Raw genomic sequence first — 13,069 nt, forward strand, 5'->3', positions numbered from 1 at the left:
GGAATGTTGATAAATATGTATCTGATGTCTAGGTAATGGAGGACCTTCTCCGTCACCAAGGGAAGCTATTGCCCAGATACTGGTGAGGGTCAAGTCCTGGTTGTGTGGGCAGGTACAGGTGACACATCTTTTTGTTGTCACCTTTGGGATAAGTGCGTGTTTGGGGTGTGGTGTGTGTGTGTGTGTGTGTGTGTGTGTGTGTGTGTGTGTGTGTGTGTGTGTGACCCAGAGAGCCCCGACAACTCTGGGTAACTTAAATGACAGAACAGCAGGACTGAGGAGGGTGTGGGCTCCCTGCTGCCTGGGGGCCAGATACGGACCCCAGACCTCTTGACTGCTGGTCACTGCATTTTCTGTGATCCACTCTTATCTAGAAAATGAGGTCTCAAGGTCTCAAGAAGCCATGCCTCAGAAATATGGCGAAGGCCAGGATAAGGTGGGAGCTGTCGAAGCTGCTGACTAGAAGCTGACACAAATGGGGAGACTCCAGAAACAGGCCAGCTCAGGGGGGCTGCAGGCAAGGCCAGTGGGAGCAGGGAGACACTGGCCCAGGAGCACGCTGTCTTGAGTGTGCCACAAGATGCTTGACAGATGGACTGCAAGGCAGGCGGCGGTTCCTAAAACCATGGTTAGCTCGACTTTCCCATACTCTCCTTCCCTTTCCTCCCTGTGACTTGGATAAATCACTTCACCCCCAAGATGTAGTTCTTCATCCTTCAAGAGGATGATAGCGTTCTGAACTCTGGGGTTGTTTTAACAGGCTCATGAAGTGATACATATAGAGTGCTCATCATCAGTGCCAGGCACTTGCTAAGGACTTCTGCGCTAGCTTTTAAAAATCTTAAATGATGGGCTAGAGGGGTGGCTCAGTGGTTAAGAGCACTGGCTGCTCTTCCAGAGGGCCCAGGTTCAATTCTCAACACCCATGTGACAGTTCACAACTGTCTGTAACTTCAGTTCCAGGGGATCTGACACCCTCACATAGACATAAAGGCAGATAAAACAGCAATGTACATGAATAAAAGTCTTGACTGTCACTGCGCTGAAAAGTTTCCAAGCCAGGATTGCTTGTTTCAGTCCTTCACTTCAAGCGCAGTATTCAGATGGGGTCCCCATGGCTCCCAGACTGTGGGTTTCCCAGCCATGGGTGTCCCAGGCAGTGTGCTTCTGTTCAGGCAAGCTTTTACACAGCTCCTGCACGGTGAGGGTTTAATCTGGGTGGAGGTGGGGTCATTGTGGGAAGAAGTCCCATCTCGAACATGCTGGTGCATGTGTACTATGAGACGGGAGGTGGTCGAGGAGAGAATAAAACTCAGCGGGAGGAGGGGAGTGTAGGTAACCATTCAGTGGAGCACAGGTCAGAAGAAGGTGGACATGAGATGCGGGCATGCAGTGAGTAAGCCATTGCCGTCGTTTGGAGAGCCGTGAAGCCTGTCTGTAGTTTCTGAATCCAAAGAATTAACAGCCAACCCTCTCGCCTCTTGTTTGCCCGTCTCTACCATCCAGGCTGCCTTGTCCTTGGCATGGCCTCTGCTGAAACCCAGAGAAATGTTTTTTCAATGTTATTTTCCTAGCAAGTGCTGACCTGGGTCTGTGCTCCCAACAGTGTAGGCCATCCGGTTTGGCGATGAGATGGTCCCCATTTCCTGTGAGAAATATGGCAGGCTTCCTGAGTTGGAGGAGGCATCAGGCGGTCACTGGCTTCTTTTCTTCCAGGCTGAGCTTCATTGTTCATCTTGTTGCCTCCACAGCCTACTCAGTGCAGGAGCTCCACGTCAGTAGGTGCCAGGTGACCCCCCCCCCCAGGCCCCCGTCTGTGGATGTGGCCCATGTGGTGACAGTAGTGATGGAACCAGAGACTGAAAACTCCCCATGCATCAGGATCTCCCAACCCTGAGGGGAGCTCAGTGTTGGTGCCACTTTCTAAATGGGGAAACGGAGGCACCACCGTGTCTTGCCATCTTTTATTTTAAAACAAGTAGATTTTTACTTTAAATAGCAGCCTGGCTGTAGATGCGTGGCTCTGTGTCCCACCATGGTAGCTGTTTACTGGTCTCCTGGTTTCTCTCCTCTTCCGCTGGCAGGAGGGGCGGATTCCAGCACTCTCTCGCTCACGCATCTCGGTGTGGCGGTCAGGCGTTCTGTGGTTAGTGAAAACCTGGAGTTCTTCAGTGTGCATTCCTGTGCCCTGCCCCCAGCAGGTCTTCATCTTGTTGGTTAGGAGGAGATTCAAGCCAGCTTCTGCAAGAATGTAGGGAGATCCACAGAGCACAGAGGGAAGCCAGGGGCATCGCACGAGGAGGCCTGGAAATGCCAAGTGGAAAGAAACGGCTATATTTGGCCGCTGCCTTCCTCCCTCTTATTCTTGCTGTGTCCCAGGAACCTCTTAGTCACCGTTCTTATTGCAGGATGGCTCAACGGCTCTAGATGTGGGGACTGACTGAGCTTCCTAAAACTACCCTGCGCCTACGTGCTGCTGCTCTGGGTCCTGCCTCTCTCTCTCCGGCCTTCCTCTCCTGTGCCTTCCCCGGAGGTCCATTCTAGCAGCCCTTCTCATCTAGGAAATCTATGCCAGCCCACTTTGTCCTCTGCTTTCCATGAATCTCACAGCTTCTCAAGGGTCTGAGGAGGGAGTGGCAGCTCCCGTCACAGCACGGCCACTGCTGCCAGTCACACACTGGTTTCAGTTGGCAGCATGGTAGCACCCCTACAGCCATCCCTGAGTCTGAACTTCCTCACCCATAACTTGTATTTACACAGTCAGCTGCTTAGGGTACTGGCTCCTGACCACTTGTGGTCTCATCCGCCCCTAGCTGTTGGGACTGGCCAAGGCCAGGGCAGGGTAGTGTGGCAGTAGTGCCAGCGTATTTTTGGTCCTGTCAGAATGAGAAATCCTCTAATAGTTCATGTCCAGGCCCTGCCAAGCCTCTGAGATCCTCTTTGCTCCAGTAGGTAATATTCCTGTCCCTAACCTCAAGGCCTCCCCTCAAGGCTCCTCCTGTGGTTCTTATCTGTAGAGCCTACAGACCCTGAAGCTTAGCCAGGGATCCCTAGCCTGCAAGGAAAGAGGAGCCATGTGCAGAGGGACCACCTAAACGTGTTTGATAGGGCATGCCTATTCTGCTTTGTGTTTTCATGAACCTTAAACATGTTCCTGTTCTCATTAGCAGGCTGCAGCCCTCAGACTCTCAGAGGACCCACTGCCTTGCCCTGGCCCTTGCAGACATCTTGTGGCGTGCTGGAGGCAGAAAGCAAGCCGTGGTTGCTCTGTAAGTGGTTCTGGGGATCATATCCCATTTAATCCCCAACTTGTTCTGGCCCGGCTGATGGCTAAGGCTGCCCTGGTCTAGGACAGAGAGTCTGTGTGCTGGGCAACTGAGCTCTGCTGATGTCCAAGCCCCAGACTCATGAAGGAGAGTATGCTCCTGCCTGCCTGCCACCCAGGAAGCACAGGAGAAAGCCTGTAACCCAGACACTCAGTTCTCCTCAGTGTTTCCCTGATGCTGAGGCCACAGGCTGACTCAGCTGTGACATCATGAATCTGTACCACCATCTAAGACCCCAAGGCATACTTCTGCCTGTGTCACTTGGACCTCATTCCAAGTGAGGATGAGATAGAGAGGTGAGTGGCGGAGGCTGCAACCTAGGCCCTGGATTCTGTTACCTTGACAGCACCTCCATCCTGCCCCGCCGTCCCTCAGGTAGTCTGCTGGATCTTCAGCCTTGGCCCTCAGGGTGGAAACATCACTTTGCCCAGCTCTGTGGCTAAGCTTTGGTGAAGGATGTGGTTTGGGGACCAGTTTGGTTACTTTAGCATAGTACTTAAGAAGGGGGGCTCTCTAGGGCAGACTCTCAAAGCTGTTGCTTGTTGAATATGTAACCTCGAGAATTGACCTCACCTCGCTATCATTTGTTGACTTGTCTAGAAAATGGGGGTGATAATAATAATGACTTAGTGGTTGTGAGAACTAAATGAGTAGGCATAAATAAATGATATGTATTAAATCTAATAATGTTACCAGTATGAATCATTTATTAATGTAAATAATAATGGTGGGTAATAAATGTGATGTGCTTAGGGCAGTATCTATCACATCAGTTGTGGTTAGGGTCGTCAGCTACTGCTACCTGCCTTATGCTAGGCAGCTTATTAACCTTGGCACCTATCTATTTGGCAGCTCTAAGGGCAGAGGGTCAAGACTTTATAGAACAGAAGCCCAGAGAGGAAAGGTAGTGTGTCCCAGGCCATGTAGAAGCTGGTGACAAGTGGGTCCCGACCCAGATCCTACTCTTAGTCAGAACTGCCCTGGGTTACACACCCTGTTGTTGATGGGGGTTGTCTCAGTGGGTGGGGAGGCTTCCAAGAGGATGGCTGGAATCCTGGCCTCAGTGAAGACAGCGGCAAGCCGGCAGTCCTTCCTCGGCAGATGTATTTGCCAACTGTAAGGGAGAGTCAGGTCTCCTCCTGCCAGGCATAGGCGTGGTTGTTCCGAGCTCACCCACCACTCTCTTTTTCCATGCCCTGGACTCGTGGGTGAGTTCAGAGCAGGAAAAACGAGAGCCCCTTGGCTCTCTTCTCTCTGGAGCTGTTTCTCCTGTCCTCATTTATTTCATGGCACATGTGGTCTTGCTGGCGGGAGGGCGTGCCTTTTCATCTGGTGGAGGACTTACGCACCTTCTTTTCCTTTTTAGGGCTTCAGGAACACCACACTTCAGTCCAACAGGGAAATACAAAGCAGATGGAGTCTTAGAAACAGTACGGCTTTCTGGAAAACTATCGTGCCACCTTTGGCCTTGTTTGGGGACTATCTCCTTTCATATAAGTAAATCCTCCCCCAGCTGGGGCTGGCTGGCCGTCCCTGCAGCCCAGGCCCCCAGAATTCTGCCCTTTGGGGGTTGGGGAGAGGTGGGTGGCTTTGGGGATTGGCTCACTGGCTGGGAGGCCCAGTGTCTCCCTATTACCTCCATGTGCACAGGTGTGGGGTGCTCTCTGTGCCATCGGGACCCTGTGTGCAGTGTCCCCTGGCTACACTGGCCTCTTGCACCTCCTGTGTCTCTAGTGTCTTTTCTAGGATTCTCGTGGATGGGGAGAGGCTTTGGAATGTAGAAAGTGGCGGGGGGGATTGATAGCATGGAGCAGCAGTCATAGGCCCAACCTGAGTGCAAGGCTCAGGGAAGAAGTAGGAAAGACATATTACTGAGAACGCAGACACAGTGGAGACAGTCAAAACTTCATACCCCTTCACGGACTGTTTTTATTTTAGCCGATTTGTTTCCTATGACTTAGTCATGTGCGCATGTGACCCCCGAACCCTCATTCAGGGTCTTGCTTGATTAGATGTGTTCTGGACATGTGTTTTTTTTTTTTTGCTGACCTGCTTGAGAACAGCCTGTTGGGTTTTGACCTGGCCTAGCATGGTGACACGGAGAAGTGATTCTTCCCTGCCCCTCTTCTTCGTTGTCCCACCCTCGGAAGATGGGGAGCTGGATCCCTGTGTACCATGACAGGGGAGTACAGGGGACTCTGCACCAGCTCACCCAGCGTTGCTGAACAGTCCAGAATCACTCACAAGACTCTGTGCACCTTTTTTTTTTGTAGTAAAGCCAGGGCTACAGGGCCTGACCCGGCGGCGTTGGGCACAGCCCCTGGGGACATGTAGCTCACCCTGTGTGTGTTTCTTCACAGCTCACCTTGTATCGTTTGACCTGCTCTGAGGACCTGGTGACTTTTCTCCAGCAGAGCATTCATCAGGTATGAGCAGCGGTTTCCTCGGTGGCGTGAGCATTGCTAAGCTTCCGAATTTCTTTATGGAAGAGGGTGGTAGGTGGAGTAGTGTTCTGGCCACCTCCACCCTGGGGTTGGCAGAGAGACTGGGCAGAAAGTGCTGACGGGGGCTGGGGAAGTGCGGCTGTGGGTGGGAGACACAGTTTCCATGACATCCTTGCAGGTTGGTAGTGGTCAGAGGGCCCAGGGAGCTGTGGCAACTGGCCTGCATCTGGGAGTAGAGGCCAAGTTGAGGCTTGGCTTTCTAGGGCTTTCCCTCTGCTGAAGTAAGCAGCCACTCAGGAAGGCTAGACTCTGAATCAGCAGAGAGGGTTCTAGGACAAGCTGGGAGGTGACAAGAAAGCAGCTTTCTTGGCGGGGCTGCAGGGGATCCTGCTTGGCACAGGACCTCACCAGTGACCTGGGGAGGCGGGCTGAACCATGCGGGACCCTACAGCGCCTGGTTTGCACCACTAGACCGGCACTTCACTGCTGGTTCTCAGATTGGCTCATGGCCTATGGCTAGGTTAGACAGGAAACGTAGGGGTCTTGTAATTCCCAGTGGGATAAAGCACTATGGAGTGTGTGGAGGATAGATCATACATTCGAGGGGCAAAGGACTTGACTTACGGGGATAGTCAGCCTGGCTTTGGATCTTGCTTTTGACTCTGAGTGGCTCTGAGACTTGGGCACCATCCTCAAGCTCTCTGTACCTCAGTTACTTCATCTGTCGTACCTGCCTCACAAATTGTGCAGGAGCCCTAGCTTCATGGCATAGGCATATAAAGAAGGAAGTCCTTTCTGAAATGATCCTGCTCCACGAGAGTCAGGAAAGGCTCAGGGCAGGGGGCGGGGCGGTGGTGGCGGCGGTGGTGGTGGGGTGGGGGCGGGGCGTTGAGTGGTGAGCCTGGCAGGGAGAATTGGCTGGAGGTGGGACTCAACCTGAAGTTCCTCCTGCTAGATGCCCTTTCTCAGCACATTTCCCTGAAGGTCCTGAGGGTCTTGGCGCAGCCCCAGCAGCATCATGACCCTGACGGCACCAGATGTTCCCTGGGAAGGAAACAGAGTCCCACTCTAAGAATAACTGAGGACAGGCATGGTCAAGGGCCACTGGCCCCACTGAAGACCTTTCTCCCTAGAGCTGTCACTTCATTCTGGGGCAGCCCAGGAGAGATTGGGGCCTGTACAGTTGTCTCGGTTAGGGCAGCTTCCAGCTGGGTCTAGGCAGAGGGGTTGGCATCTAGGGAAGGTCCTAAACTAGCTGTCTGTCACTTGCCCCATCCATGGTTCTCTCTATTTTTTTTCTTAGAATAACCCTAAAGGGTGTCTGACAATGGCACAGCCCCACCCCCCCACCCCACCCCTGCCTTGCTGAGAGCAATGAGAGAGCTTGGAACAAGGGCTAAGAGACCTCCTGTTACTTGTGGCCTTGGCCTTGGGACTCCTGGATCAATGAAGACCCTTGAGCACCTGTGGGAAAATGCTTTCTACACAAAGCGCAGGCGCTCTGAGCAGAACCAGGGCTGCCTGTTGAATGGAGGTGTCTGAGGGCACAGCGGTGTGCCCAAGGGATACCAACAGAAGGTTGTCCCCTTAGGCAGATGGAGCATGGAGCTGTTCTAGCCAGAGAAGGAAAGTGACCGAGGACCAACCAGGGGCTGTAATGCAGTCGATGAAAGGCTCCTTGGCCAGGTCACTGCCCCTGCGATGGTGGCCCTCAGCACTAGGGCCTATGTATCTTTGCCTGCAAGTGGGATCTCGTGCCTCAGCCTGGGGTTTCCATGAAGCCTGTGCATGACAGAAACCAGGAAGGAGTTCAGAGAGAGGGGCCTGCTGTCAGCTGAGGGCCCTCAGTTCCACCTTAGGGCTCTAGGCATGTCTCTTTGCTGGCCGTGGCTCCTCAGGGCAGCCTGTCTAATCCGTACTTGGGCCCCATTCCTCTGGAAACAGTGCTTTTCCCCACAGCTTCATTTCTGTTTTTTCTGGAAGCAGTTGAGCTGCCTCAGCACTGAGGACACCAAATCCATTTTTCATGGGCTGTGCTTAAGAGAGGCTCCTCGTGCCAGGCTTGGAAATGCATGCCACCACGGCCCAAAATCAACAGCCTCCATGTTGTTTTCATTGCTGTTCACCACTGGAGAGGTGTCTGGTGGCCCCAAGCCAGTGGGGGAGGCTTCTGTCCAGCTGCCCATTAGAATACCTCTGTGGGCTCATGTCTCTTCAGGGCCAGAGCTGTGCTGAGAGAACGGTTCCTTCTTCCCAAGTGGCAGCAGACATTGTTCCCACCTTTAGCCATGTTTCCGGCCCAGGTTGCCTTTCATGCCATCATGATGCCCTGAGGCCTCCCATGTCTTGGCAGCTTGAATTTGATGAGATAATTTTAATAAATATTTTTTAAAAGCAAGAAGGAATATTGGTGCCATTCAGTTGTGTCCTGAGAGGGCAAAAAGGCCAAGTTGGTCTGGGTTCTCTACCCTCTGGGGGAACAAGGCAAGCACTCTCTGAGGAGTCCTAAGGCCTGGGACCATGCCACACTGCGCAGTAATAGCTTCTCACTGTGCATTGTGAGTTCAGCGTCCGTGGCTCACACGGCCTGTTTGCAGCTATGCTGCAGCCCTACAGGGTGCTAGGCTCCACAGGCTTGACTGGGGAGACAGATCCTAAATCTGAGGCTTCCCCTAGACAAAGAGTAACGCCATAGCAGAAGGGGAGACAGAGGTGAGCTTGGTGACTTCCCTAAGGATACTGCAAGGTTGTGTCAAAGCTGCACACAGGATCTACCATCCAAGTCCTGCCAAGCTTAGGTCACCTGAGTGGGGACAGCAGCATTACTTTGCAACCGTCACATCCACAGGAATTGTCTTTGAGAATGTGCACCATAAATAACCCAGGAAATCTGCAAGGCAGGGTCTTAGTCATCTTTGTTTTTCATTGTAGAAGCCACAGCACCAAGTGCCTGGTTTGAGGTCACAGGATTGAGATGAGGTTGAGTGATATTCATTCATTTTTGTTTGTTACCAAAGTCAGAGTTGAGAATGTTTATAAAATGGGTGGTGTTTTCTAGGCTCTCTGGGCCTTTGCACTCGCTTTCCTTGGCCGAAGCAGGGGTCACTTCTCTTCTTGCTGTCTCCTGGGCTTCTGTTAGACATTACACCTCCAGAAAGCCCTCTCTGAAACTCTCCTTCTCCACTCAGATTTGTGTGACACCTTCCCCTGTGTTTTCAGAGGAGCTTGTAACCCTGTTCTGGATGAACCGTTCTCCACACTTTCCAAGTTTTTTTTCTTTTTTTTTCCCTTTTCCTTTCTGATTTACCTGGACCGAGCAGACACAGGCCCACCTGCTTCTTAGGTAGCCCCTTTAGTAGAGACCAGCCTCTTGTATTGTTTACTTTGGAAACAGGTTCTCTCTGCACAGTCCAGCTTGACCGCACAGTCATTTATAGCCCACAGTGGGCCTAAGCGTGCAATACCCTCGACCTTCCAGGGCTGAGATCACAGATGTGCACTACTGTGCCTCGAGGGGACATGCTCTTGGTACAGGAACTTCACTCACTAGTATGTTTATGCTCAGTTAACTGATGATTTGAGTTACAGGGTGAAAACAAAGACTGTACTTTGAAGGAAAGATAATTTTATTAGAACTTTGAGCTATCATAGTTTCCGAACTGGAATACCATATTTAATTCTGAGTTTCTTGGTAGCCAAGGAAGCAATGAAAATGTACTCGGTTACATCATTCGTGTTGAAATAGCCATTTCTCTTTTTAGCTTTAAGTCCAAAAATTATTGTTGACATACAAAGAGTACTATTATAACTGCATCTTCAAACACAGTTCGTCATGCCCAAGTGGGAGGAGTCAAATTTCTTACTGGTTTGGGGCTGGGAGCTATTGATTCTCCATTTCAGTAGACCATTGTCTTCGGTTTCTCTTGCTTTGATAAAATGCCATGACTAATACAATTTGTGAAGGGAAAGGGTTATTTCAATTTACAACTCTTAGGTCATACTCTATCACTGAGGGAATCAGGGCAGGATCTGAAGGCAGGAACCTGGAACAGGAATTGAAGCACAGGCCGAAGAATGCTTCTTACTGACTTGCTCCCATGGCTTTCTCATTCTGCTTTTTTATTTTGTTTTTAAACATTTTTAAATTTTACTTTTATCCCTCTTATTGGAAATATTCTTTTCTCACATAACATCCTGATTCCAGTTTCCCCTCCCTCTACTCCTCCCAGTTCCTCCCCACTTTCCCCCCTCATCTGGATCCACTCCCTTTCTGTCTCTTATTAGAAAAGAACAGGCTTTTAAGAAATAATAATAATAATAACATATTATCAATCATCAGTCAATAAAATGCCCTACAGACTTGCTCTGTACAGGCAATCTGGTGGAGGCATTTTCTCAACTGAGCATTTTCTTACCAGATGACTCTAGCTTGTGTCAAGTTGCCAAACACTAAAACAGAACAATAATAAGAACAACGAACATAACTAACCAGCACAGCTGTGGTCCCTGGGCTAATGAGTCAGGTAGGTAGTGCAGAGCTAGAAGTGTACCATAGTGTGCCACAGCCACTGTGGGTGCCAGGCATGCCCTGCTCTAAACCATAGTGTGCCACAGCCACTGTGGGTGCCAGGCAGGACCTGTTCTAAGTGCTTTGCAACTTGCTGTAAGCAGAGACTCCTCCTTTGCCTGTAGTTTACAGTGGAGAAAGGTGAGTAGGAACCAGGAAGTTCAGAAACACCTCCACAGCCACGTGGCTGGCTCAAGTGGTAGAGCCAGGCAGCCATGGGCTGGAGACTAAGGTGCAAAATAGGCCAGATGAAGCATCAGCAGCATTTTAGTATCAGACAATTGAAACCCAAGATAACCAGATTATCAAAATTGTATATTTAAAAACCCTTTTAAAAGGGCAACTTTGTAACAAAAGTGGGCAACTTGCTGGCTTCCAGCCCTGTTCCACATCTGCTGTCTACTTACTGACTGAGTAACTCAGGTCTTCTGTATGAGGAGTTGTGTCAAGCAGAGCCCTCTTAGACCTCCACTGTGCTGCACAGGAGCTGGGCAGCTCGTTCTCTTGTAGAGGCGATAACAGCAGAGCTCAGCTCTCTTCTGTCAGGGTCAGAGGTGACAGTGGTCCCAGGATGGAACGTTCTGTCACTGCCGCTAGTTCCGGGGCTTTGGTGCTTCTGAGGTCATATATGGGCTCCATGATGGTGTTTGTGTTGCCCAGGTTTTGGGGCTCAGTTCTGTGCTCCTCTGTCCTTCAGAAGGCCTGGCTAGGAAGATCTGAGTGGGATGTATCCTCTATGGCTACCCACCAACCTCTGTGACTGGGCTGGAGGCCATGGAGCCGTGGCCCTGGCAGGCGTTCCCCTAGATATGGCTGCACAGTTGGCTTGAGGTGGCAGTGTGTGTCTGACGGTTCCTCCTTCCTCCTCCCTCAGTTCGAAGTGGGACCCTATGGTTGCATCCTGCTCACCTCGTCTGCCATCCTGTCCAGGTCCCCGGAGCTGTGAGTATCTCCCTTGTCTCCCTTTATTGTCGGTCTTGCTCTCCGGGTAGCACAGTTGATGAAGCAGCCAGGAAGGAGAGCTGGCTGGGGTGGAGAAGAGCAGTCACAATCTATATACACATCTGCCTGGGGCTACCTTCTGTGTCCTTCCCATATGTACCAGGGACAGCAGGGGAGGCCTCTCCCTCCCTCAAAGAGCTTCCATGCAACTGCAGTGCCCGTGGGCTTGAGCACGCAGTGAGATTCCCCTGACACATGTGCAGGGTGAATAATGGAGGCAGAGACCTGGGCATTGCCATGAGGGAACCCAGCGGATTAATAGCACGTGAATTTTCTGTGCAGTGCAATCGATCGATCCTCCATTCCTTCCAAGCAGGGCAGGTCTAGGGTACGGAACTCTGGGGGAGGGAGTCTGGTTAGGAGTATCTGGTGAGGGGGATTTGGGAAATGGCTCTTAGCAGGTCTGGGGAAAGGGCTGAGCCTGGGTTGCCCTGGCAGAAAGAGCATTTGTTCCCCTGTTGTGTCAACTGGGCTGGTGGCCTAGTGCTGTCGCCCTGGGCCTCTGCAGTGGGTGGGAGGAGGCATGGGGCTTTGCAGCCTCGTGCACTGGCCCTCCTGCTGCTCGCTGCTGCTGACCTTATTAAACCCGAGTGTGCACAGCACTTTCTAATGGCATTTTACTTCTAATCCTGCCATAATGATATGATTCATTCCTGGTATGGGCTCACGTGCGTGGAGACCATAAGCCTTTCTACCTTCTCCCAGGCTTGATTTGTTAATCCCTGGATGGAGGGAGGGTGGCCTAGGGAGCTTTCAGCCTCACTGAGGGGAGTTCTGCTCTTGGGGACCCAGCCTGGTAATTCTCTGTTCAGCTTTCCCATCTGTGCAGGGGCTTCTGGCCCAGGGTCCGGGTTATCCTGCCTATGGGCGCACTGACAGCTGCACTCATTGGAGCAGCCTGAAGTGAGTAGGCACCCTGGCCACATGCAAGCTCCTGCCTGTAGCTCTCTCCCTCCAGAAGGGACTCAGGACTCTGCATCCAAGTGATCTTCCCATTTGGCCGAGCAGAGAACTATTGCCACCTCTCACTGACCCATTGAACCTGGCCAGGCAGGTCAGGGCAGCTCCTATCCAGGCTTTGTCCCTTGTGGGCATCCGTCAGGGTGGGGATAGCAGTTACATTTCTGGCAACACATGCATGTGCATACATGTGTGCTTGAACTTACTACACATACACACACACACACACACACACACACACACACACACACACACACACACGCATGCATGGATGGACACAAAGACACATAGACACTGACTCCTAGATAGGCATGCACAGGGATCTGCACATATGTAACATGGACACAGAGGTGTGGTCCAGCTGACTCCAGGGCCTCTGGGCAGCTTTCTTGAGCCCTGTAGGCAAGTGTCTTGGGGTCCCTAAGGCAGGATAGTCTAGGTCAGGACTCTTCCTTCCCAAGGAGCTGAATAGGGACCTGCTGTGGGTTGGGCTTTGTCTCACCCCAGTGTTCTCTCCTCACCTTTCTTTAGAAGACAGACCCATGTGCAGTGAGAATAATGACAGCCAGCATGTTCTGCTTCTGCATCTGCAGCATCTGCAGCTTCATTGTGTCCCACTCTTTGCCTTGACAGTCATACTGAACCACATGGAGTCTCAACCCCACCCCACTGGGTGGGTCCACTATGGTCACTGTGGCTTTAGGAGGTGAATGGTTTGCCGAGGCTGCACAGGAGGGCAAGCTGGCAGCCAGCTACCAAGCAGGCTCGCC

At 51.7% G+C, this 13,069-nt stretch overlaps 1 protein-coding gene across 4 annotated transcripts in view; it reads left to right on the top strand.

The window, feature by feature from the left end:
• Positions 1-13,069, top strand: part of Mindy4 (MINDY lysine 48 deubiquitinase 4) — a 135,647-nt gene that overhangs the window by 64,002 nt on the left and 58,576 nt on the right. For 3 of the 4 annotated variants that reach the window (XM_052719592.1, XM_052719590.1, XM_052719593.1), the window contains 4 exons: positions 3,168-3,269; positions 4,693-4,756; positions 5,687-5,752; positions 11,212-11,279. In XM_052719592.1, the coding sequence (XP_052575552.1) occupies positions 3,168-3,269; positions 4,693-4,756; positions 5,687-5,752; positions 11,212-11,279 (300 nt within the window). The remainder of the gene's footprint in view (positions 1-3,167; positions 3,270-4,692; positions 4,757-5,686; positions 5,753-11,211; positions 11,280-13,069) is intronic. The other variant, XM_052719591.1, reaches the window with a different exon arrangement.

This window comes from Peromyscus californicus, unplaced genomic scaffold, assembly GCF_007827085.1.
Source record: "Peromyscus californicus insignis strain IS unplaced genomic scaffold, ASM782708v3 Scaffold_6__1_contigs__length_162567912, whole genome shotgun sequence".
Taxonomy (NCBI): Eukaryota; Metazoa; Chordata; class Mammalia; order Rodentia; family Cricetidae; genus Peromyscus; species Peromyscus californicus.